Consider the following 24,292-nt stretch of genomic DNA (forward strand, 5'->3'; position numbering starts at 1 on the left):
CATGAAAGAAGTACAAATCGAATCAATAAAGATACTGCCGAGCAATCAAGCCTTTGATGACCACAGGGGAGTGGGGAGCCCCGTCTCCTTGGGCACTGGGACTGGGAACACACAGAGGTGCAGCCTGGAGGTCAGCCCGGTAAACATCTCAAAGCGTCTACGACCCAGAAATTTCACTAAAGGACACTCAGGGTAGAAGGAACAGCGTGAGCAGAGGTATGAAGGCTGGAGAGTTGAAGCACAGACGTTTGACCTGGCTTTTTGTTTCCAGAAGGAGGGAGCTGCTAGCCAAGCCCGGTGGCAGGACGGATCACCCCCCTCAAGGACTGGGCTCAGCACTCAGTGAGCCAATGATCCTGGCTGGAGGAGGCCTGGGCCTGGAGCCCACTGGGGGGCGGGGGGGGGGGTGTGTATGTGGAAACTGACCCCTCAGCGTTTGGCCAGTGAGGGCCTGCGTTTGGCCAGTAAGGGTTTGTTTTACTTCTCCAGTGCAATCCGGTGAAATTTGTGTCTAGAGCCCATTTCACAGATGAGGAAGCTGACTTCAGTGAGGCTTCAGCAACAGGCCTGAAGTCATGATGCAATTAAAAAAAAACAAAAACAAAAACCAGTTTGCACTCAGGCGTGTCCAATTCCCGATTTCAAGGTCATCCATTCGTGCCCAAACCTCCCCGTGGCATCTCCACGGAGCAGTGAGACTCTGGGAACAACACGGGGTGTCGAAAGCCCTGCCCTCAGGGGACTCAGCATCCAGAGGGGAGGTCGAAAATGGGAAAAAGTATCCAGCTAAAGGCTTAGGGGCCTGAATCCTCCTCTGATAATGTGGGTCTTTTTGGGGGGATGGGGTTGGGGGTTCGGGGCAGGGGCAGAAATGGAACCCAGCACGGCCCACTCAGGCGCACGTGCTCGTTTTAGGGCATCTGCCCAGAGTTTTCTACAGGTCCTGCGTCAGGTCTGTGTTGGCCCCAGATGAACTGTGGGGCCTGGGCCAGCCTCCTCACCTCTGCCTCAGTTCCCTTCAGTGCTGAACGGGGGTAACTCTGAACCTCGGAAGGCCGTCGCAGATATCGTGATGTGAATCGGGGCTCAGATTTTCCTGCCCGAGGCCGGGTGGCTTAATTCATTGGTAGGAACTTTTCTTGGGTCTCTTCACCAACACCCGGTCCCTCGTTGCCACCTGCAGATGCTTTCCTCCTCACTCCCTCGTCTGGTGCAACCGCCTCTGGCAGTCTGAGGGGGTGAGGGGTCAAGTGTGGGGGGGCCGGAGGGAGGATCGAGGGCTTATTACATTAGGGTCCATACGCTCCCACGGTTTTGTTAAATTCCATCTCGTCAAAAGCACTGCAAGGCGAGGTGCGTGGACCCTTCTCGATGGAGAAACCAAGGCCCAGGAGCCCTAAAGGCCGAGCTCAGGTCCAGAAGAGATGGTCAGGTTCGTACTCAGACCTTTTCTTCTGAGAGAGAGGGGCCCCAGGGCTGGGAGAAGTCTGGGTATTTTAGACGCGCGCTCATACAGGGAGCTGTTCTTTTCTTGGTCCTTCCCAGTCCTCACTGGCCACCTTCCTTGGCCAGACCCATGCCAGGCCCCCGGGGGGCACAGCCGTGAATAGCCACAGGCGGTCGGAGAGGGAGACAGGTGATCGGCCAGCCTCCTATGATGGGCTCCCTGACCTCCAGCTGCACTTCTCGGCCTCCACCACCCACGGCAGTCGCCCGCACACCCCGCCTTCCCCCACCGATGGTGCACAGCCTGCCTGCCTCCAGCTGCCCCAAGACAAAGGGCAGCAAACTCGGAGTCCCCCAGACCTGGGCTCAGATCCCCTCTGGCACCAGCTGGCTCCCTCCATGGTGCGGGTTTCCCCATATGAGCAGTACTGAGCAGGACAGGATACGAATGTGTGCGGTTGGCTCACGGGCACTCAGAAGTGGGGGGTGGGGGGGGCAGGACCCCGGCTCTTGGGAAGATCAGCACCCCATCTCTCTCACTGGCTTTGTGTCTGTCCTGGGCCTTAACATGGGACGGGGGGAGCATTTCCCATGAATCTGAGATTTGTCTGGAGAGAAGGTCTGGACTCTAGACTCTCTCTCAACCCCCATCCCAACCCATCAAACCTCAGTCCTGCCATGGGGTACACACACACACACACACACACACACACACACACACACACAGTGTGGTCCTCATCTGAGTGCTTCTCTTTCATTAATAATGAATGATAATAATAATAACAGGAATGATCATAGAAACCGCCCCCCCCCCCCCGCCCCCAGGCCCGGCTTCTTGCTGGACTGTTCCATGCTGCCTCATTGAACCTCACAACCCCCCAGCTGGTTCTATTTTAAAGAGGAGGAACTGAGCACCCGAGAGGCTAAGAATTCAAAACCACAGCTTGTGGGCGGCTTTCCGGGATATAAATTGATTCTTTTGTCATTGTTTTTCCTCTACTGCTGACTAAACACCTACTCAGCCTTACCTGGTGGAGGGTCTGAACACCTGGGGCCCCCCCAGGGCTGGGGGACAGTTGGGGGATCCCAGCATGAGGGCAAAGGGGCGGGGTCCCTGCAGGCGCAAAAATGGATGAGAAGGGAAGGACGGGTTGGGAGAAAGCGGGGGGCCCCCACGGAAATGGCCCACCCAGCTGGCTTTGAGGAGTGGCCCTTGCCTCCCACCGGCTCCAGGCACTGAAGATTCTAGCCAGGAACACAGAAGTGCAGGGAGGGCATTTTCATGTCTGAAAGGCCCTCTCGGGCCCACAACTCTGCTGAATTGTCTCTGCCCTCAGCTGTGTGTCCACGAGCCGCCCAGGTCACCTAGCTAGATGAGGCTGACGTGGCAGTGTGACCCAGGTGTCGCCAAAACCCTGTTCTTGTGTTTATTCCCCATTCAGCTACCCCGTGCCAGCCCTGACTTGGGGACGGGAGGAGGCTGGGCCCAGCTCCCAACAGCCCAGGCTCCTGGACGGGGCCCCGTGGCATTCTAGGCCCTTCTGGCTACCCCTGGGCCAGGTTCCCTGCTGTGTGCCAGGCCTGGGACAAGGGTCATGAGATAGGAAACCGAGGTGCCCAGTGGTTATGTTTGCTGCCCAGGGTTGCACAGCCAGAGAGCTGGCAGGACTGAGATTTGAAGGTAGTTCTGAGTGGGGTGCCCGCGCTCTGCACTGAGTGTGGAGCCTGCTCGGGATTCTCTACCCCCCCTTCCCCCTCTACTCGCGCTTGCTCTCTCTAAAATAAAATAAAACATTTTTCCTTTTTTTTTTTCCAACGTTTTTTATTTATTTTTGGGACAGAGAGAGACAGAGCATGAATGGGGGAGGGGCAGAGAGAGAGGGAGACACAGAATCGGAAACAGGCTCCAGGCTCCGAGCCATCAGCCCAGAGCCTGACGCGGGGCTCGAACTCACGGACCGCGAGATGGTGACCTGGCTGAAGTCGGACGCTTAACCGACTGCGCCACCCAGGCGCCCCTCCTTTTTTTTTTTTTTTTTTTTAACATTTATTTATTTTTGAGAGATAGAGCAGGAGCGGGGGAGGGTCAGAGAGAGAGGGAGGCACAGAATCGGAAGCAGGCTCCAGGCTCCGAGCTGTCAGCACAGAGCCCGACGTGGGGCTCGAACCCACGAACCGCGAGATCATGCCCTGAGCCGAAGTCGGACGCTTAACTGACTGAGCCCCCCAGGCGCCCCAAATTTAAAAACTTTTTTTAAATAAATAAAAGAGAGGAAGGAAAGAGGACATGACAGAAGAAACTGGTAGACAAGGGGGTGGAATGAAGGCCTCCAGTGACAGCCTCCGGGAGGCCAGAAGTCACAGCCCCACAGAGCCTGTGTGTCTTCTCTTATACACGACCTGGTATGTTTGTATTTATTCATTTACTTGCCGATCATTCCTCTGCCCCACGGAATGTGTGTTGTCCCCACCGGAGCCAAGCATGGGAGAGGCGTTCGGTAATTGTTTATTGAATGAATTAATGTTTGCTTTTTAATGTTGGTCATGACCCTCTAAACAGAGCTCACAGCCCACCAGGGGGTTGTCTCCCAGTCCTGGGCAACTACCAAGAAAGAGACTATTCTTGAGAGCGTCCTTTCCAGTGGCAGGAGTGGGGGGAGGCAGGGAGGGGGGTAGGCAGGGGCTCCCTGCTTTCAAACCCCTCCCCATCTCTGTTCTCATCATTTCTGAGCCCCGAAGCACTCCACTCCTTTGGCCCCAGGCCAGGCAGCCTGCCCTCAGGGCTTCAATCCCTCCCCCCCACCAACGCCCTCCCTCCCCGCCTCACCACCTGCCAGAAGTGGGCACCACAAAGCCAGAGCTGGGCCCTAGTATGCAGCCCCTCTCCATCCTTGGTAGGTGCCCAGTCTGGGTCCGGGTATTCTCACCATCAAGCCCATAGCCTCCACGCTGCAAGGGGCTGGCGTGGGGGTGCTAGAAACACCGGTGAGCCAAAGCCCAAGGGTGGCCCTGGGGCCGCTGGAGGCTCTGAAGGTGGGGCAGTGCCTGGCTAGACCACAGGTCTGTGCCTGCTGCAGGACAGGGCCTGCGGGTCTGTGAGAGCCTGGGCCCTGGGTGGGTGAGTCGCTGGGTTCCACAGTAGCATATGGAGCCACTGGGGACTCACGATGGCCTCAGGGAGCAAGGCGCTAGGGCTCCTTCAAAGTTCTCGACTATGCTTTCTGCTGGCACCTTGACAATGGTGAGCAGACCTCCTTGGTGGCAGCGTGACCATATTTAAAAAGTGGAAATATACCCATTAGGATGACTGCTATTTAAAACAAAAACAAAGGGGCACCTGGGTGGCTCAGTACATTAAGCATCTGACTCGATTTCTGCTCAGGTCATGATCTCTCGAGCCCCGAATCGGGTTCTGCACTGACAGTGGGGAGCCTGCTCGGGATTCTCTCTCTCCCGCTCTCTCTGCCCCTCCCCCGCTCACACTTGCACATGCGCACTGTCTCTCTTAAAAAAAAAAAACTTAAAAAAATAAAACAAAAACAAAGGAAAAAATAAAGATCAGCGAGGATGTGGAAAAAATTGAAATCCTTGCACCCTATCGGTGAGACTATAAAATGATGTAGCCACTATGGAAAACAGTACGGCAGTTCCTAAAAAAAAAATTGAAGAAGTATCACGTGAATCAGCAAACGCACTTCTGGGTAAATATCCAAAAGGATCGGGAGCAGGGTTTTGGAACAGATATTTGCACACCCACGTTCACGGCAGCATTATTCCCAGCAATCAAAAGGTGGAAACAACCCAAACGTCCATCCACTGATGAATGGATAAGCCTAACGTGGCTTGTACATACAATCGAATATCATTCGCCCTTAGAAAAAGAAGAAAATCCTGACACCGAGCTACAGGAGGGATGAAGCTTGAGTGAGGACATTATGCTAAGTGAAATAAGCCAGTCACAAAAAAGACAAATGCTGTATGATTTCACTTATATAAGGGCCCCAGAGCCTTCCAGTTTGCAGAGACAGAAAGTTGAACGGTGGTTGCCAGGGGCTGGGGGGAGAGGGTAGGAAGGGTCATCATTTCGTGGGTGAAGTTTCGGGTTCGCGAGCTGATGAGGTTCTGGGGATTATACAGCAACGTGAATATACTTAACACGGCTGAGCTGTGCACTTAAAAATGGTAGATGGTAAATTCTATGTTCTATGTATTTTGCCATCACTTTTTTTAAAAAGCGGGAGGGGGCGCCGGGGTGGCTCGGTTGGTTAAGCGTCTGACTCCGTTTTGGCTCAGGTCACGATCTCGTGCTTTGCGGGTTTGAGCCCCGCATCGTGCTCTGGAGCCGGCTTGGGATTCTTCCTCTCTCCCTCTCTCTCTGCTCTTCCCCTACTCGCACTCTGTCTCTCTAAATAAGCAAACAAACAAACAAATTTAAAAAAAGGAAAAGTGGGAGAACACCACTTGCTGGGCAAGGCTCTTGTGAGGGTTCGGTGAGGGGCGTTCTGGCCAGTGTCCTGCACACGGTGGGTTGGGCTCTGTGGGCTGTCACCTGGGCAACTGATGCTCCCGCAGCCCCACAGCTGGCTTAATGCTACTGTAACTGTCAAAATGCTTCATAATTTTGGAACAAGAGTTGCCTGCGGTTTCATTTTGCACTGGGTCCCTCCAGTGATGGAGCTGGTTCTGGCCCTCGGCCCCTAAGAACCACAGGAGCTGGTGGTTCTTAGTAAGAAGGACACTTGGACAGACTTTGTCCCTACTTCTGTGCAGGAAGAGCTCAGTGTAGGGGACAATGGATGGTGGGGGCAGAGAAGGGAATCAGGGCCACATGATGACCTCTCGGGGCAGGGGGGTTGAGAAGCAGTGGGGCCACCTGCGGAGAGGGCAGAGGTTGGGAAGGGGCTGGGTCCAGATCGTCCCAAAAAGGGGCCCTAATGATGCGCAAGTCAGTATTTCAAGTGTCCCTTGGAACCGGCCTGGGAAACTGGCCGTTGCTGGTACATTTCATCCAGGAGATAAGGTTTATTGAACACCCATGAGCCAGCAGCGCGAGGCCGTAAAGCCTCACCTGCATGATCTTCCTGTTCTCGTTCACCTCCTTGGTTTAAGGTGACAACACCAAGGCCCGGAGCCCCGGAGAGACCAGGCACGGAGGGACAGGGGCAGCAGAGGGTGCGAACTCAGCCAGTCAGGCTCCGGTTAGTGCTGGTTCCACTAGGTGGCGCTGAATGGAAATAATGACGGACCTTGGCTAGACCTGTGGGGAGGTTTCAGGCATGCTCCTAAGCGAAGCTCAGAGCACCATCTAGAAAATGCACCTGTCTTCTCCAGAAGGCGGCTCTTTATGTTCTGGGGAGGCAGTGGTGTGAATGGCCAGGTTTCCAGGGTTCAAATCCAGGCTCTGCCACTTACAAAGTCCACAAATTTTCACAACTTTTGAATTAAGTTAAAAACATAATTGAGAATATACATATGTTTTTGTAATATGGGTCTACTAATGAGGAGGATGAATTTCTTTCTTGGGGGGAGGAGGGGGGATAACTTTCACTAATTTGGGGTTCAAAGTTAGTGTGTTCCCTGTCATCCAATCGATTGCAAATGGTCATGGGTATAAACCATTCTTAGCTTTCTCGAACTGTAAAAAACAGGTGGCAGGCTGGATGTGGCCAGTGGTTTGCTGTCTCCTGACCTAGCGTATTAACTGTATTAACTCTGTTTCCTTGGTGCTCAGTTCTCCTTTGGCTGAATTTTGTGCCATTGTTGTTCTTTAATATTTTCGTCCGAACTCTCTCTTTCATGAACTGTTTATTCTCATGGGGCAGTGGACTGAATGTTTACATCCCCCCCCCCCAACACATAATTCATGTGCTGCAATTCTAATCCCCGACGTGATGATGACAGGAGGTGGGGGCTTTGAGGAGTGATTAGCGCACCAGGGTAGAGCCTTCATGAATGGGATTAGTGCCCATTGAAAAAAAAAAGAAAAAAAAAAAGGACCTTAGAGAGTTCCCTCACCTCTTCTGTCCTGTGGGGACAGGGTAAGGAGATGATGGTCTGTGAACCAGGAAGTGGGTTCCCAGCAGACACGAAACCTGCTGGTGCCTTGATCTTGGACTCCCCGGCCTCCAGAACTTTGAGAAATAAATCTGTGGCATGTGAAAGGCAACCAGTGTCTGGGGATTTGTGATGGTGGTCTGGGCAATCTGAGACGGTCTAAGGCATTTCAGCTGAAATGGGAGACTGCTCTCTGGGGAGACCAACGACCCAGCCACACCATTAATTAACTTTCTGGCCAACTGTCCACATGCGTACTCTCTCACCTTCCCTCCTGCTTCTTATCTCAGAGGCGTGCCAGGGTTTTGTTCAGAAAATGCACCTTTTTTGGAGCTTTTCTCTTTTGCTTGGCGGGGAGTATTTGTCCCCATTTTACCGGGGTTGCCGCCCATTCATCGGTTCTGAACACATCTTCCAGGAATTCCTCACTGTTTTGTCTGTCGGGAGTATCTCTTCCAGTTTTCCAACTATGTCACAGATTTAGAGCAGGTAGTCATTCACGCAGAGAACCAGTTCTGGAAGCGGATCCGTCCTGGGTAAAGACTATTTCTGGAACTCCATTATCTTAGCACCTAAAGAGACTAATGTCCTTGAAAAGAACTTAACCAATGTACTTACATTTGCACACTTTCAACCTAGAACTTTATACAATTGTTATCCTTCAAAAACACACAAACGGGGATTTTCCAGAACCCGTGCTGTGACCTCACCACGTAATATCTCCTGTCGTCACTCTACCCACGGGGACCACCCGACATGGGCAATGAATCTCGCCCCGCCTGCTGGATCTTCCAGCACCAGTGACAATGGGATATGGTCATTGATCCTCAGCAAACCCAGAGGCACGACTGAGAAACAGAAGATCTTATTTATTTATTTTTATTTTTTTAATTTTGTTTTTAAATTTACATCCAAATTAGTTAGCATATAGTGCAACGATTTCAGTAGATTCCTTAATGCCCCTGACCCATTTAGCCCATCCCCCCCTCCCAAGCCCCCTCCAGTAACCCTCTGTTTGTTCTCCATATTTAAGAGTCTCTGGTGTTTTGTCCCCCTCCCTGTTTTTATATTATTTTTGTTTCCCTTCCCTTATGTTCATCTGTTTTGTCTCTTAAAGTCCTCATAGGAGTGAAGTCATATTTGTCTTTCTCTAATTTCGCTTGGCATAACACCCTCTCGTTCCATCCATGTAGTTGCAAATGGCGAGATTTCATTCTTTTTGATCGCCGAGTAATACTCCATCCTGTATATATACCACATCTTCTTTATCCATTCATCCATCGATGGACATTTGGGCTCTTTCCATACTTTGGCTATTGTTGATAGAGCTGCTATGAACATGGGGGTGCATGTGTCCCTTCAAAACAGCACATCTGTATCCCTTGGATAAATACCTAGTCGTGCTACTGCTGGGTTGTAGGGTGGTTCTATTTTCAGTTTTTTGAGGAACCTCCATTCTGTTTTCCAGAGTGGCTGCACCAGCTTGCATTCCCATGAGAAACAGATGATCTTAAGACAAAACCTGATAGGGTAATTCTTTGGTTTGGATGCCTTTGGTATTTAGAATCCTGAATGATTCATCTTCTACTGTATTTGTCTATTTCTTCTGCTTTTTCATTGCGATTTGGGGGTATGAGGGGAAATACGTATGTTCAGACTGCCATTTCAAAATTGAAACAAGTTTAACTTTATTTTATCGTAGCTTTTAAAAAATTACAAAATAATATTTTTGTGCTACTAAAATCCAGACAATAAAAGATACAGGCTGGGACTGCCTGGGTGGCTCAGTTGGGAAAAGCATCTGACTTGATTTCCGCTCAGGTCATGATCTCATGGTTCGTGACTTTGAGCTCTCTATTGGGCTCTGTGCTGACTGCGCAGAGCCTGCTTGTGATTCTGTCTCCCTCCCTCCCTGCCTCTCCTCCTCTCTTTCTCTCAAAAACACATATTTATTTATTGATTGATTGATTGATTGATTGAGATAAAGCACACACGCATGAGCAAGAAAGGGGCAGAGAGAGAGAGGGAGAGAGAGAATTCCAAGCAGGCTCTGTACTGAGAGTGGGGAGCCTGATGCGGGGCTTAAACTCACGAACTGGTGAGATCATGACCTGAGCCAAGATCAAGAGTCAGATGCTTAACCAACTGAGCCACCCAGGTGCCCTAACACGCATTTTCAATGTATCATTTAGCTTAGTTGATTTTCTTTTTAGCCTCTTACAAGTGAGGATGGGTCTTTCTAAGCACAACAGGAAACGAGATGCTAAACTGGAAAAGGGTTAACAGATTGTAGCTACTTTAAAAACCAAAACCTGGTTATCTTGATGGCAATGGAAAGCCCTTGAAGGCTTTTTTATTTTAAATACATTTATTTATTTACTATTACTTCTTAACGTTTTATTTTTGAAAGACAGAGTGCAAGCAGGGGAGGGGCAGAGAGAGAGGGAGACACACAATCCGAAGCAGGCTCCGGATAGCTGAGCTGTCAGCACAAGGCCCTACGTGGGGCTCCAACCCACTGACCGTGTGCGATCATGACCTGAGCCAAAGTTGGATGCTTCACCGACCGAACCAGCAGGTACTCCTAAATATATTTTTTAAAAAGCTTATTTATTTTGAGGTAGAGAGAGCCAGGGAGGTGCAGAGAGAGAAGAGAGAATCCCAAGCAGGCTCTGTGCTACCAGCGTAGAGCCCAATGTGGGGCTTGAACTCACGAACCAGTGAGATCATGACCTGAAGTGAAACCAAGATTTGGACGCTTAACCGACTGAGCCACCCAGGAGCCCCCAGCCCTTGAAAACTTTTTAAACTACGTTTACGTGATCTCAGTTTGTCTTTTCCCTCTGGGATCACCTAGCTCCCAGTTAATTTTTCATATTGGCCACAACTTTTTTTTTTTTTTTACTATTTGCTCTTCCCTGTGATGTTGGTCTCCTTCCATTGGCTGTCGCCAAGCCTTCTAGTATTTTGGCTGCTGGTGATGCATCTGGAATGGCACGTATGCTGCATAAGGCAGGAGGATGTGGGAAGCCAAGTGATGCGACTTCCTAGGTGCCACGCACCAGGAATTTAAAATCTCTTCCACCCCTGAGAGACGGAGATTTCTCTGGGGAGAAATTGTAATGGAGAGGATCGGAGGCGCCTGTGCCCAAACAGCTAGAATGTATCAGAGCAGGGACGTAAAATTCTGTTTCTCTTCTTTCCGGCTATAGACAGGAAAACTGAAGGTCAGATAAGGGAAGTGACCTGCCGAAAGCCACATAAGCTAGTGGACTTTGGAGCGAGGGCTCAATCCAGGTCTGGCTCTGGTTTAATTTCTCACTGGGCCAAGCTGCCTCTTCCTGATAGAGTTTACAAAATACAGTTAGAGAAACTAGACCCGCGTCACGCTCAGGGGACATTTCACAAATGAGGTGACCTTTGAGTAGGCCCCGTACTGATTATTACGTGCCGAGCACATGTCACCTAAGGACAACGCACCCGCCAAGGGAGGCACTACCGACAGCGCCAAGCGCACAGACACGTTAGCTGAGCAGGAGAGGGGACCGGACCCCGGGCCCTAATCACCACGGCTCTGCCTCCCACTGTCAGGCTCCACCTCGCGCCCCGACCCTTCTCAACCTCATTCCTGGGTCCTGAAGGCTGCGACGTTCCCGGGGATGGAGGGCCGGCTCTTCTAGGATCTCCGCCGAGCGCGCGGCGGGCGGGGGGGGGGGGGGGGGGGGGGGGGCTAGGGAGCGGCCGGGAAAATGTGACCCCGGAAGCAGTCGCCGCGCCAGCGGCCGCGTCTTCGGTTGCCAGAGCGCCGCCCCGGAAGTAGAGCGCGGCGCGCGGCGGGCCGGTCCGCGGGGCGGCGAGGGGCGGTGAGGGGCGTCCTGCTGCCGGCGCCGGAGTGGGGCTGGAGGCGGGGCCGGGGCCCGGCGCGGGGCCGCCCTGCCCGGTGAGGTCCCGCAGGTGAGGTCCCGCCGCCGAGGCCGCCGCCTCCCCGGACGAGGGTGTGGCCGCTCCTGGTGGGCGGGTGCGCATGCGCGAGCGAGCGTGGGCGCCCAGGTCTACGCGGCCGCGACCGTGTGGTTTAGATGCTGCTTGCCGGACCCGCGGCCCCCGGGAAGCCTGCGCCGATCACTGTGCCCCTGTTTTTCCTCCGAGTTCCTGTGACTTTCCTTGTGCTGCCCGCTCGTTGTAATTGCATTCTTCTTCATATGGGTTATCCCCGCATTTCATCGTTCCTGGGCGTTTCCCATTCATTTGCAGTCTGCGTTGTTTCTCTCGGCATCTTTTGCAGGGCGCGGTGTACCTGTGGCGGCAGCTGTGGTCTGGAGACAGATTCGTGTCCCCCGCCCTGCTCGCCCTTCTCTGAGGGATGGGACCTAGGCACTGCCCCTCCCCGTGCCCTCATCACTCAAAAGGGAGTGGGAGTGAGTGGGTAGGTAGCCATGCACCCCGTAGAGTAGCTGGGGCATTACAGGGCATTCGTTCGAGAAGTAAAAGTATCCTATTGTAAGCAGTTTACGGTTTGCAGAGAGGTTCTTTGTTCACGAAAACATTTAATGAGCACATTTCAGTGCTGGCTTGTGGCAGCGCTGAGAGGTTGGTCTTGCTCTGTGCCCAGGGGATTACCAGTAGTGCTGAGTAGTTGCTGTGGAGGCTGGCACTGCCTCCCGGTGGGGTGTGGACCTGGACGGTGGCCATACAGCGGTGCGGAAAGCCCTTGTTTTTCACTATGAGCTATTGTTTTCTTTAAGGGTGGCATTTTTGTTTCCTTCTCGAGGAAGACTGGCCGGAAAGCAATCGAAATGCCCTTAGAATCCTGGGCTCGTTGGGACTTTGTGGAAAGTGATACTGACCAGAGTGTTTGGGGGGGTAGTGGGGATGGAGACAGAGAGGGCTCCGGTTTTTGTTGTTGTTGTTGTTGTTATTTTTTTTTAATGGCTGGACCCAGAAAAGTGCAGTGACTCTATGAATGGAAGTTCTTCCCTCTGTCTGCTTTTTCTCCTGAATGGCTGTCCTGGCCGTAACTGAATGTAGTCATAACTCCGGGATGTGAAAGGCCTTTTGGCAAAGTTCTGTCCTCCTGGGGTTGTGGGTCCAGCTATTCCCCGAGATGTTCTCTCGCTCAGCAGAAATCCGCCCAACTCCAGGTCTGCTTCAGGCCCCTGGAAAAGCTGTGGAATCTGTGGGTGCTTTTACTGGTTTTCTGTCCCCTGCAGGGCTGACGGCCCCTGTGGGGCTGGGCCGTGCCTCGTTGTCTACTTGGCGCAGACAGCACTTGTTTGAGGGTGTGCGGAGGGAATTCCCGTCCTTACTTTTAGTTAATTCGTCAAATATTGATTGAGCACCTGCTGTTATTAGACAGTATTCTGGACGCAGGGGATTCAGTAGGCAATAATGCGGAACAACATGTCTGCTCTCCTGGTGGGAGATGTGTGTGTCAAAGATAGGGAGTCACCAGGGAACCGAGTTCATGAACTAGACCAGTTCATTTTGAAGATTCTTGTAAAATGTTTCTTGGGTAAGTTTTGAGAGAGAGAACCAGCAGGGGAGGGGCAGCGAGAGAGGGACAGAGGCTCAGAAGCAGGCTCTGTGCTGACAGTGCGGAGAGCCTGACGCAGGGCTCAAACCCACACACCATGAGATCACGACCTGAGCTGAAGTCAGACACCGAACCGACTGAGCCATCAGGCGCCCCTAGACCAGTTCTTTTCAAACTTGGGCAGGGGTAGGAGTCTCACCTGAGAGGTTATTAAGATACAGATTCCTGGGCCCCACCCCCAGAGAGTCTGAGCGTGTGCCTCGGTGTAGGGGTTGGGGGAAGCTCAGGAGTGTGTCTTTCTAACAAGCTCCTGTTGGTGCGGCTGCTGCGGGTTCACGGGCCATGCTTTGAGTTGGCCCCGGACCGAACGATTGGGCACAGCCGGGGTGCCACCGGGAAGCAAAGCGACAGCGTGGTGAGTGGTTGGGAATTGGGAAGGCCACTCGGAAAGGCTGACCTTTGCGAAGGGGCCAGATGCAGGGGGAAGAGCAAAGCCTCAAGACAGGATGCGGCTTGGTGGGTGTGAGCAGCTGAAGAGAGCTGGCGCGTGGGGAGACGTGGCCCGAGAAGTGACGGGAAGCCTAGATTTCACGGGGTCCGCCTTGCAAGTCATCGGCAGACTGACAGCTTTATTCTGGGTGCTTTATTCTGGAAGCCCCTGGAGGCTTAGGGGCAGGGTGACGCGATTTGCTTGGTGCGTGTGAAAGGGGTCAGTCTGCTGCCGGGCGGAGAATGGGTGCGTTGGGGTGCGGCCGGCACTAAGGAAGCCAGTGGGAGCCTGCCATGGTCATCCGGGATTACGGGGACGCTGGGGAGAGACATAGACAGATCTGGAATCTTCTGGAGTAGAGCTGGCAGGATTTGCTGCTGGATGAATTAGTAGTCACTTCCCCCTCAAGACCACAGTTGAGCTTTGTTGGGGCACCGACGTACTTTGCCGCTGGGGCACTCGGCGGATGGGGTGTGTTTCTTGCCTCCCTGGATCAACACCGTCCACGGGCACCTCGTCCCAGGCAGCTTTGTGCCTCCCGTCACGGACCCGGCACAGAGCGGCTGCCGGTGCTGAGGGGGTGGGTGAGAAAGAAGCTAGGCTGTCGAAGCACAGACCCCAGGGCCATCCCTGTGCCAGCCTGTCCTCACACTTACGAAGGTCCCACCCACCGGCCCCAGGAGTGGGTCCCACGTCGTGTTCTGAAAATTGCCAACTGCCTGGTTTCTGAATGCCTTTGCCTGGCTGACGTACCTTAGGAGGTGACAACAGTCCGCTATGATTTCGAGCACGGTCAGCGTAGAGATCAGCACACAACTGACTGTTTTTCTGGGTTAGGTTTTCTGATGTTCAGTTTGAAAAGCAGCAGACCGAATGGCTTTAACGCGCAGTTCCTGGGAACCACTAGAGAGGTGACCTATCAAGTCCATTGCAGGCTACTGTTAACCTAGCTTTTTTTTTTTTTTTTTTTCCTCTTCTAGGAGGAAGTAACAGGAAGACCGTCTGACGTCAGGTATTTCTTGATTTTTCTAAGGCAAAGGGCTTAGTATTTCTTAGGGTTGGGAAGGAGGCAGCCCCAGCTTCTGTGCCGGGGGCGGATTGGCCAGCTGGCTCCTTCGCCTGTTCCGCAGACCATTTCTGAGCCCCCTTCGCTGTGCCTGGCCCCGGCTGGGTGCTGGGGGGACAGAGACGAATCAGCCCACCCCCGGCCCTGTGGGTGAACTGACAGTCGACACTGTGGGAGGGAGGCGACTGTGGGTGTCCTCAGGCTGCCATCTGTACTCTGCCCGTTACTCTCGGAGCCCCACTGTCCCCATCTTATAAATGGGGACAACACCTGCCCCCCGGCAGCCCGGGAGCCAGAACGGTACCCGTGGTAGAGAAGAGCGGGTGCAAACTGCCCAGCTCTGTGCCCCGTGGGTCCTGGGGTTCCGTGAATGGTAGCCGTTGTTTCTAGTGATAACATACAAATGCAGTTACCGACCCCGAGAGGGTGGGGAGGGTCGCCAGCACCCAGCCAAGGGCCCGGTGGGCCCACTGCAGGTGGGGCTGAGTGGAGGAGTGTGCAGGGCCGAATCAGGGAGAGCTGAGGCACTCGTTTCCAACCCAGTGAACCGGAGTCCCTGTGGTGTGCCAGGCCCACACCTGCCGACCGTGCCGTGACCCCCACAGTACCATGAAGGACCTGTGGCTTTCATTCCCGTTTTGGGGGGGAGTGCCGAGGCCCCAAGAGAACTCGTGAGCACCCGTGGGCGTGCGAGCACCGGAAACGAACCGTCTCCAGGGTTCAGGTGCAGAGGAACCTGCCATCCGGTCCTCTGGCCCCTCCCAGGCTGCCTCATCGTTGGTTCTCCGTGGTGGTGACCGTGCTGGTTTGGTGCATTTCTGAAAAGAAATCCTGTGTGTCTTTAAAGGAGAGGTGGCCTGAGTTCGTTTCTTTTTCTTCTTTTTTAACCGTCAATAACTGGTCTGCCCTGTCGCCCATCACTGTGCCGTGCTCTCGCTCCCACATGCGTATTTAAAGCCCTTTATGGGTGGAAGTTTCTTCTTCGTCTCCTCGTGTCTGGGACGGTTATATTTTGCGTAAGTTTCCGAGGGTCGTACTGCCAAAGGGCCGCGAAGTGGGTGGCTCAGGGAGGCGAGAAGTCTGAAATCAAGGTGTGGGTGGAGCCACGGTCTCTCTGAAGAATCTGGGGCGGGTTCCTCGCCTCTTCCAGCCTCTGGCGGCCCCAGACTTTTCTTGGCTTGTGGCAGCATCGCTGTGATCTCTGCCTTCATGTTCCCGTGACCGTCTTCCCCGTGTGTCTGTACGACCCTGTGTCGTCACATGGCGTTCTCTGCCCGTGTCTGTGTCCAGATCTCCTTTTTTGTTGTTGTTAGTTTTTTTTAAGTTTATTTATTTTTGAGAGAGAGAGATCGAGAGAGTGAGCGGGGTGGTGGCAGAGAGAGAGGGAGAGAGAGAATCCCAAGCAGGCTCTGCACTGTCAGCACCGGGCCCGACGTGGGGCTCGAGCTCACAAACTGTGAGATCGTGACCTGAGCTGAAACCAAGAGTCAGACCCTTGACTGACTGGGCCACCCAGGCGCCCCTCCTCCTTCTCCTCCTCCTCCTCCTTTTTTTTTTCAAGTAATCTCTACATGCAGTGTGGGGCTTGAACTCATAAGCTGGAGATTAAGAGTCGCGTGTTTCACCGACTGAGCCCGCCATCTGGAGATGATGGGGCCGGCCGAAGGGACTGTGAGCTCTGTTGCAAATGCTCCCACCTGAACCTAGAAAGCATCGGTGGGATGAGAAGGAAACAGGTGACTGAGAGAGCCCTCACCTCACACACTTCTAGAAGGAACGTACGCAAAGAACTAAAACCCAAGCCAGGAAGTTCTGTGTGCCGACTGTATCCCAGGAGAGGGATACAGGAGGTTTGGTGGAGGGAAAAGGTGACCAGAGCGGCTCCCTGGGGGAGGCGGCCTTTGAACCGCGCCTTGTGTGATTGGCGGAGCTGGATCCGGAGCAGCAGCGGGGAGGTGGTGGTGTTCCACCCAAGCAGGGGTGCGCGAAATGAAGGAGTGTCACGGCAGCTCAACGAGGCCGCGGGAGCCAGAAAGTAATAGAATTCAGAGATACTTAGCACAGTGAGGCCCCGAAGCATCTGGCGGCATGCCCTTGTTCCGCAGAAGACGTATGTCCCGGATACCGTGGCGAGGCGCGGGCTTGCGGTCTTCTCTGTCTCTCGGTCTTGTGTACATTTCGTCTGCGTGTTCGTTTTGTTTTAGGTAAGAACCCGCAGCACGAGTCACTGAAGGAGAGAAATTGGACGTTCCTGTTGGCTCCGTAAGTACCTGTGGTGGGTCTGGCCTGAGCGATTGGTTTTCCTTAGCACCCGTTGTCCACACGATGGAAAGGGGGAGCCGGGGGCAGGGGGCGGGGGCGCACCAAGAAAACCTCCCCTTGAAGGCTCCGTGTCCTTGCTCAGTAAAGTGAGGATGAGAATATCTGTCCTGTCTGCCTTATTGGTTTTGGGGATCGTGCCTGGGAAGCATTTTCTTTAAATGTTTACTTATTTTTGAGAGAGTATGAGAGAGAGAGAGAGCATGAGCAGGGGAGGGGCAGAGGGAGAGAGGGAGAGAGAATCCCAAGCAGGCTCCGCACTGTCAGCACCAAGCCCGACGTGGGGCTCGATCTCACTCACTGCGAGACCGTGATCTGAGCGGAAATCAAGAGTCGGATGCTTAACCGACTAAGCCACCCGGGCACAACTCCCCCCTTCCCCACCCCCCACCCCCCCCCCCCGGCCCCCCGGAAGTATTTTCTGAGCGTTAAAGCACAGGGCAGGTATCAGGCACTGTGCTGGGTCACCCGGGGTGGGTCAGCACCTGTGCCAGGGGGCAGGGGCGCACTGAGATGTAGGACTTCGCCCCTGCTGGTGGTGGCGGTGATGTGGGCGTTTCCGGCCTGGAGTCTGCAGTCGGACTGGAGGGGGCAGAGCAGGGCTGGAGCCGGATTGGACGCAGGGACGCAGGCTCTAGAGGCTGCACTCAAGTGGCTCTTGACACTGTGGGGAGTTTGCTCGGTAACAGCCGTGGGGATCTGGCTCCTGTGCTGCCCCTACCGTCGTTCCTGAGCGGTGACTGCTGACTCTCCACGTTAACAGCCTTACGTTGTCATAGGGCACCTTCTGGCTCACAGAGGACGATTACCTTGACCCCGTGGCCACCGGCCTCATCCTGACGAAGGCCAGGGAGGCAGAGGACCGTGCGGAAAGAGGTGGTGCTTCAGAGTCGGGTCACCCTCAGTTCAAATCAGGGCACCATGGGTCCCTTCAGCATGATTTTTTTTTTAATGTTTATTTATTTGTTTTGAAAGAGCGTGTGAGAGCGAGCGTGGGCACCCACAGGCACGAGCGGGGGAGGGGCAGAGAGGGAGCCTCAAGCTGGCTCTGTGCTGGCTCGATCTCACGCACCATGAGATCATGGCCTGAGCCGAAATCAAGAGTCAGATGCTTAACCGACTGAGCCACGCAGGCGCCCTGTTCAGTCTGATTCTTTTTTTTTTTTTTTTTTTAATTTTTTAATGTTTATTTATTTTTGAGAGAGAGAGAGAGACAGACAGAGTGTGAGCATGGGAGGGTCGGAGAGAGAGGGAGACACAGAATCCAAAGCAGGCCCCAGGCTCTGAGCTGTCAGCACAGGGCCCGACCTGGGGCTCAAACTCACGAACCATGAGATCATGACCTGAGCCAGAGTCAGACGCTAGACCGACTGAGCCACCCAGGCGCCCCAGCGTTCAGTCTGATTCTCATACAGGTTCTTAATCTTTGAGCTTCAGCTTCCTTACCCGTAAGGGGGATGATGACAGTCATAATACCAGATATTTCTTGAGCGCCCTGTTCTCAGTGCTTTAACGTGTTCATTCAATTAATCCTTACTATAACCCCGTGAGATGGGTAGTTGCTGCCGTTCCTCGTATTTTACGCCTAAGGAAACAAGTTCAGAGAGGTTAAGTAACTTGTCCAGAGTCACACAGCAAGTGAGTGTCAGAACTGGGCCTCAGACTCAAGCCCTAGAGCCCGCACTCTTACCACAGTCCCTCCTCTGACACCGCCATTGCCGGCAGGTGAGGAGGCAGTGGGCTGATTTCACGTGAGAGCCCCACGCGAGTGCCTTCTCTTTCCCTCTCCGAAAGCAAGCACAGGCCTGGGGCCATAGTCGGTCAGTCTGAATGGAGCATCCACCACATCCCAGGCACAGTGCTAGGCCCTGGGCACAAAGCAGCGAGGAAGAAAGCCGGCCCCCTTGCCCTCTAGCTGGGACCGAACTGCAGGAGTGCCGAGGGGCCGTGCACCTGTGTACCTGGCGTCAGGGAGGCCTGGTGGAGGAGGTGACATTCACTTATGCTGGCAGGTGGGTGGGCAGCAGCTTAGCCAGGCTGAGAGGGAGGGAGAGTGCTGCTGGCAGAGACAACCAGCATGTGCCAAGGCCCCGGGGTGGAGTGTGGGCAGAGCAGTCCAGTGTGGCGAGAACACAGCAGGTGAAGGAGAAGCAGGTGAGGGGCAGGGGTCTGCGTATCTTAACCTCGCTGGGGAGCCACGGAGACTGGTAGACGGGAGTGACGGGGTCAGATAAACTCGTCAGCGTCACGGGCACTTACAGAGAGTGAATTGGAGCGGGGCAGGGGAGGAGGCTGGGGGCGCTGGGGGTGCTCACGCTGGGTTAGGCGTTCTCTCCCACCCTTTGGAAGTCAGCTCCAGGGTCTCCTGCTCAGGGTGGTTCTCCCCAGCCACCCTGATGGGCAGCTCCTGCCGTGGCTCTCACAGCCCCAGTGCTGTCCCTGCCTCGTGACTCCTGTCACAGTGGTGATGTACATTGGGTGGCGATTATCCGATTGCTGTCTTTCTCCCCCGCTTAGGCCAGGATCTCTTAGTCTTGGCCCAGTTGACATTTTGGCCTGGGGGACTTGCTTTGGGGCTGGGGGAGGGGGCGTCCTGTCCACTGCAGGGTATTGGGCAACATCCTGGCCTCTACTCACTAGATTCCAGAAGCCTCCCTGCCCCCAGTTGTGACAACAAAAGACGAGGCCAGAGGCGCCTGGCTGGCTCACTCGGTTAAGCATCCAACTCTTGATGTCAGTTCAGGTCATGATCTTGAGGTTCGTGGGTTTGAGCCCCGCATCGGGCTCTGCACTGACAGTGTGGAGCCTGCTTGGGATTATCTCTCTCTCACTCTCTCTCTGCCCCTCCCCTGCTCTCTCTCTCTCTCTCTCTCTCTCTCTCAAAATTAATAGATAAACTTAAAAAAAAAAAAAAAAAAAAGAGACGCAGCCAGATGTCCCCTGGGGGCCAGAGTGGCCCCTGGCTGAGAACCACTGCCCAGCAGGTCGAACTTGGGATGTGCGAAGGGGAAGCTTGTGGCCACTGCCGTTTCAAAGCTCTAACAAGTTGACTTCTTCCAGGATTATGGCAGGGAAAGTGAAATGGGTCACTGATATCGAGAAGTCGGTGCTGATAAATAACTTTGAAAAGAGAGGATGGGTCCAAGTGACAGAAAACGAGGACTGGAACTTCTACTGGTAAGTACGAAAAGCAGGATTTGATTGTTTTTCCGAAGCCTGCTTTTTTCTTTTTTAACATTTACTTTCATTTATTTTTGAGAGAGAGCGTCCACAGGTGCACACGGGGGAGAGACAGAGGGAGAGAGAGAATCCCAAGCCGGCTGTGCGCTGTCAGCACGGAGCCCGACACTAGGGCTCGGTCTCACAAACCGCGAGATCATGACCTGAGCGGAAATCAAGAGTCGCTCAACTGACTCAGCCGCGCAGGCGCCCCTGAAGGCTTCTTACCAGTCTTGTGAATGGCGGTAGCCCAGGCACAGGCTGTGTTCTCAGAGGGGCGCCCCCCCCCCCCGACACACCTTTCATCCCAAGCTCTTTGGGACCACGCGTTGCGGGGTGCCCTCATGCTCCCGTTTACCAGCCTGGCGTCAGAAGTCCCAGGACGGTTCTGCACAACCCGGCCTGGCGAATCCCGTGGGGGGTCGGGTGAGAAGCCAGAGGCCCCTCCTGGCGGCACCAGTCAGTGCCTTATTGCCCGGCGCTGGAGAAGAGGACTGTGGGGGAGGGGCCTGTGCCTCCCTTGCTTCCTCTCGCAGGGCAGAGGGCGCTGGCTGGACTGGTTAACGACAACCGAAAAGCGAGGGAGACGCACGAACGGGAGAGCAGTGTGTTTGGTGTTGACTCCCCGGTGGTGCTCCTTCCAGCCAGAAAGCTGGGAGCTGTCCTCGCCTCCTGCCCCCGCCCCGCCTCCCCCTCTCCATGGGCTGAGGTCCCGTGTCCTCCCTTGTCCGGGCCTGGTGTGCTCCCCGCTGCAAGCCGGCCTCCACCCTCTGGCAGGGTCGTGCGCCCGAACACAGATCCGTGGTCATCTCGCCGGGCCCCATCCTCCGCAGCTCCCGGGCCCGGAGCCCTGAGCGAACCTTTGAGGGAGGGGAGCTGGTGGGTCTCCGGAGGCCTTTTTACCCTATGCGTCCCCCACTCCCGGAGACCCACTCCCTGCTGTTCCAGCCACTTCCTTCCCCCCCACGCCCCAGTGCAGCAGCCGGCACGCTTTCCCCTGCCGACCCGCTAGGACGGGCGGTGCTCTCTGCCTCCTCAGCCCATCCTTCGGGGACGCCACGCATCCGGCGGTTAGACGTCCAGACGCTGGAGCCAAGTCGTGCCTGGCTTTACACCCTGGCTCCCCCGCTGCTGCCTGTGTGGCCCTTAGCAGAGGACTTGACCTCTCCCTTCAAACGCAGCTGTCGGAAGCCTGAATGAGTCAGTAAAGCACAGAGCATGTGGCATGTGATAGCGGCCAGCGGTTGCTGGCCTTCGCACACAGTCCTCGAGCCTCCTGCCCTGGAAGCCACCTGTGCCCCCCCAGCCTCCCAGGCGGCTCCCCTCAGTGCTGTGCAGCAAGTGCCGTGTGCCAGGATTTGGGATTTCCCCGCCTGTCCCGTCTTTCTGCGCTGCTGTGAACCCGATGACAGTGAGGACCTTGTCTGGCTTGTCCCAGCCTCCCAGAGCCCGGCCCTGGCCCAGGTGCGGTGTAGACTGGCAGCCCGCTTCCATCTCCAGCAGCCACTGCGGGGATGACCCTTTCTCTGCTCCCCTGGCAGCTGAGGATACCTGTGCTTTAAACCACGATCCAGTTTCCCCGGGGGAGCATGGAATGCAGACGGGGAGAGGCTGGTAGAGAAGTGCAGCCCCTGTGTGGGCTTTGGCATCGGGTTCACGTCCTCGAAGGTAGAGCGAAATAATGTAGCCAGAGCCCTGCTTCATGGGAGCTCTGAAAGAAGAGAGTTTGGTACTTACGCTCTGCGTCCCACGGCTCTGTGCCATGGGCTTAGCCAGTTCTCAGCGAGCCCTTTTGGCTTCTCTGGGTAATTAATCGGCGCTGGGGAGGGTGTCGAGCGACTCCCTGCTTCCTACCACGGAAGAAGCATCTTGGAGCCAGTCTTCACAAGACAGAGAGAGAAAAGAGCGGAACTGTGTAACTTTGGCTCTTTGGTGCCTTAAGAGCTCCTGTCCTAAGCACTCTGTGTACCATCGAGTGTTAAAAATTGCTTAGGGTAAAGGGGCGCCTGGGTGGCTCGGTCGGTTAAGCGTCCGACTTCGGCTCAGGTCATGATCTCACGGTCCGTGGGTTCGAGCCCCGCGTCGGGCTCTGTGCTGACAGCTCAGAGCCTGGAGCCTGTTTCAGATTGTGTCTCCCTCTCTCTGTGACCCTCCCCCGTTCATGCTCTCTCTCTTTCTGTCTCAAAAATAAATAAACGTTAAAAAAAAATTAAAAAAAAAAAATTGCTTAGGGTAAAATACCGGAAACAACTAAATGTCAGATGGTTAGGAAAAGGTAACCAAGTTAACCGAGTGGATTATGGTGCAGCCCTGAAAATAATTAGGACAATTATAAAGCAATTTGGAAAATCGTATAACAAAAAATCTGAAGAAAAACCTATTATGAAACTGTATCTGTGTTCTGATCACAGCTTGAGTATAGGGCAGGAAGTAGGAGCACGTGAAACATGGGAGTCAGGGCTGCGCTAGGGAGATGGATTAATCAGCGATTGCCAGATCGATGGCGTGTAACAAACACCACAGAACTTAAGGCTTGAAACGACCATTTGCATAGCACGCGCATTTATCGGTTTGGCTGGTCGGTTCCTTTGGTCCAGCAGGACTTAGCTGATCCTGCCTGGGCTTCCCCTGCTGTCACCTGGGGGGTCCAGCTGGGGCTTATCTGGTCTTGGATGCCGTTGGCCAGGACCACAGTGGCTTCTCACCACAGATCTCTCGTGGCCCTCCAGCCAGCTGGCTTGGGCTTGCCCTCCTGGGGCGGTCGGGGTCCAGGAGGGAGGGAGGAAGCTCTCAAGGCCTCTCGGTGCTAGTCTCAGAAGCGACACGCCATCGCTTCTGCCTCTTTTTTGGCCAAAGCAGAGCCGAGGTGAGACGGGTCTAGGCTCAGGCCTTAAGAAACTAGCAGCTTCCCCTTCCTTTATGGGAACCGTCTGTGGGAGCCCCAAGCTGCCACGTGAGAAGCCTGGCTACCTGGGCGTCTCTGGCCGGAGGAGCTGTGTTGTGTGTGATAGTTACAGCCCCTCCTGGCCTTCCAGCCGTGCCCACCAAGGTGCCAAACATACGAACGACGCCTTCTTGGACCCTCCAAATGGGGTCATCCTCTGGCTGAATACCACCGAGTGGCCTCGGTCTGTGCCACATGGAGCAGAGGCAGGCTCGCCTGAGCCCTGCCTAAAATTTTGGTCCACAGGGACACCTGGGTGGTTCAGTGGGTTGAGCATCCATCTTCGGCTCATGTCATGATCTCGCGGTTTGTGGGCTCGAGGCCCACGTCAGGCTCTGCGCTGACAGCTCAGAGCCTGCTTGGGATTCTCTCTCTCGTTCCCTTTCTCTTTGTCTTTTCCCCGCTTACGCATTTTCTCTCTCTCTGTCTTTCAATAAATAGATTAAAAAATTTAAAAAAATGTTTTGATCCACAAAACCACAAGATCTGATCCAATGGTTGTTGTCTTAAGTTGCTAACACCAGGCACCTTGCTTTGCAGTAAGAGGTGCCCAGAATATATCATCACATACCCGAGAGCGGTAGGGAAGCAGCTCATTATCTTGAAAACCGATAAATAAAGGGCAAGAATCAAGCATTTAGTTAGTCTTTCCTCTATGAGCTGTGTTTTGGGGTATCCAGATTGTTGATGAAGGGACATTTCTCCTTGTAGAGATATTCCTGCTAACACATGAACAAGAAATGCAAGCAGAGGATCACCATCTCGTCGCCCCTAATGACCTAAGGGTCTAGGCCCGCCCAGTATGGGAGCCGCTGAGCTCAGGGCTGACGAGCACTTCGGCGTGGCGGGCCCAGTTGTAGGTGTGCCCCAAATGGACCTGCAGCTCCCCAGGCCTTGCGGTCTGACTCCTGATTTTCAGGTGGCACGGGAGCCAGGGCACTGGGCTGAGGAAGAAGCGTGTGAGGACCTAGAAGGCAAGTGGCCCAGGGTCCTCCAGAAACAGATGGCCTAGGGAAAAAGAAAGCAGGGAGACTGTAGGTTAAACGAGTCGGGAGAGAGGGAACAACTCATCAGAAGGCCTGACCCTTATCTGTACAAGCTCTAAAAATACTTATCAGATGACTTGGGAAATATGAGCACTGATTAATATTTGATGATATTCAGAAATCACTGCTGCTTGTTTTTAGTTGTGACAGCAGTATGAAGTAGGATATCGTATCT

General features: G+C 54.2%; 1 protein-coding gene across 7 annotated transcripts in view; it reads left to right on the top strand.

The window, feature by feature from the left end:
• Positions 1 to 11,313: 11,313 nt before the first annotated feature.
• TTLL1 (TTL family tubulin polyglutamylase complex subunit L1) overlaps positions 11,314 to 24,292 on the top strand; it is a 31,132-nt gene continuing 18,153 nt past the window's right edge. Inside the window, exons 1-5 of one of the 7 annotated variants that reach the window (XM_058741108.1) lie at positions 11,314 to 11,454; positions 14,504 to 14,535; positions 16,794 to 16,864; positions 17,707 to 17,784; positions 19,969 to 20,085. In XM_058741108.1, the coding sequence (XP_058597091.1) occupies positions 19,973 to 20,085 (113 nt within the window). In that variant the 5' untranslated portion in view covers positions 11,314 to 11,454; positions 14,504 to 14,535; positions 16,794 to 16,864; positions 17,707 to 17,784; positions 19,969 to 19,972. Of the gene's footprint in view, positions 11,455 to 11,541; positions 11,683 to 11,785; positions 11,927 to 14,503; positions 14,536 to 15,580; positions 15,606 to 16,793; positions 16,865 to 17,706; positions 17,785 to 19,968; positions 20,086 to 24,292 lie in introns of those variants that run through there. The other 6 variants (XM_058741107.1, XM_058741106.1, XM_058741109.1 and 3 more) reach the window with 6 other exon arrangements.

Source organism: Neofelis nebulosa, chromosome 8 (assembly GCF_028018385.1).
Source record: "Neofelis nebulosa isolate mNeoNeb1 chromosome 8, mNeoNeb1.pri, whole genome shotgun sequence".
NCBI lineage: Eukaryota > Metazoa > Chordata > Mammalia > Carnivora > Felidae > Neofelis > Neofelis nebulosa.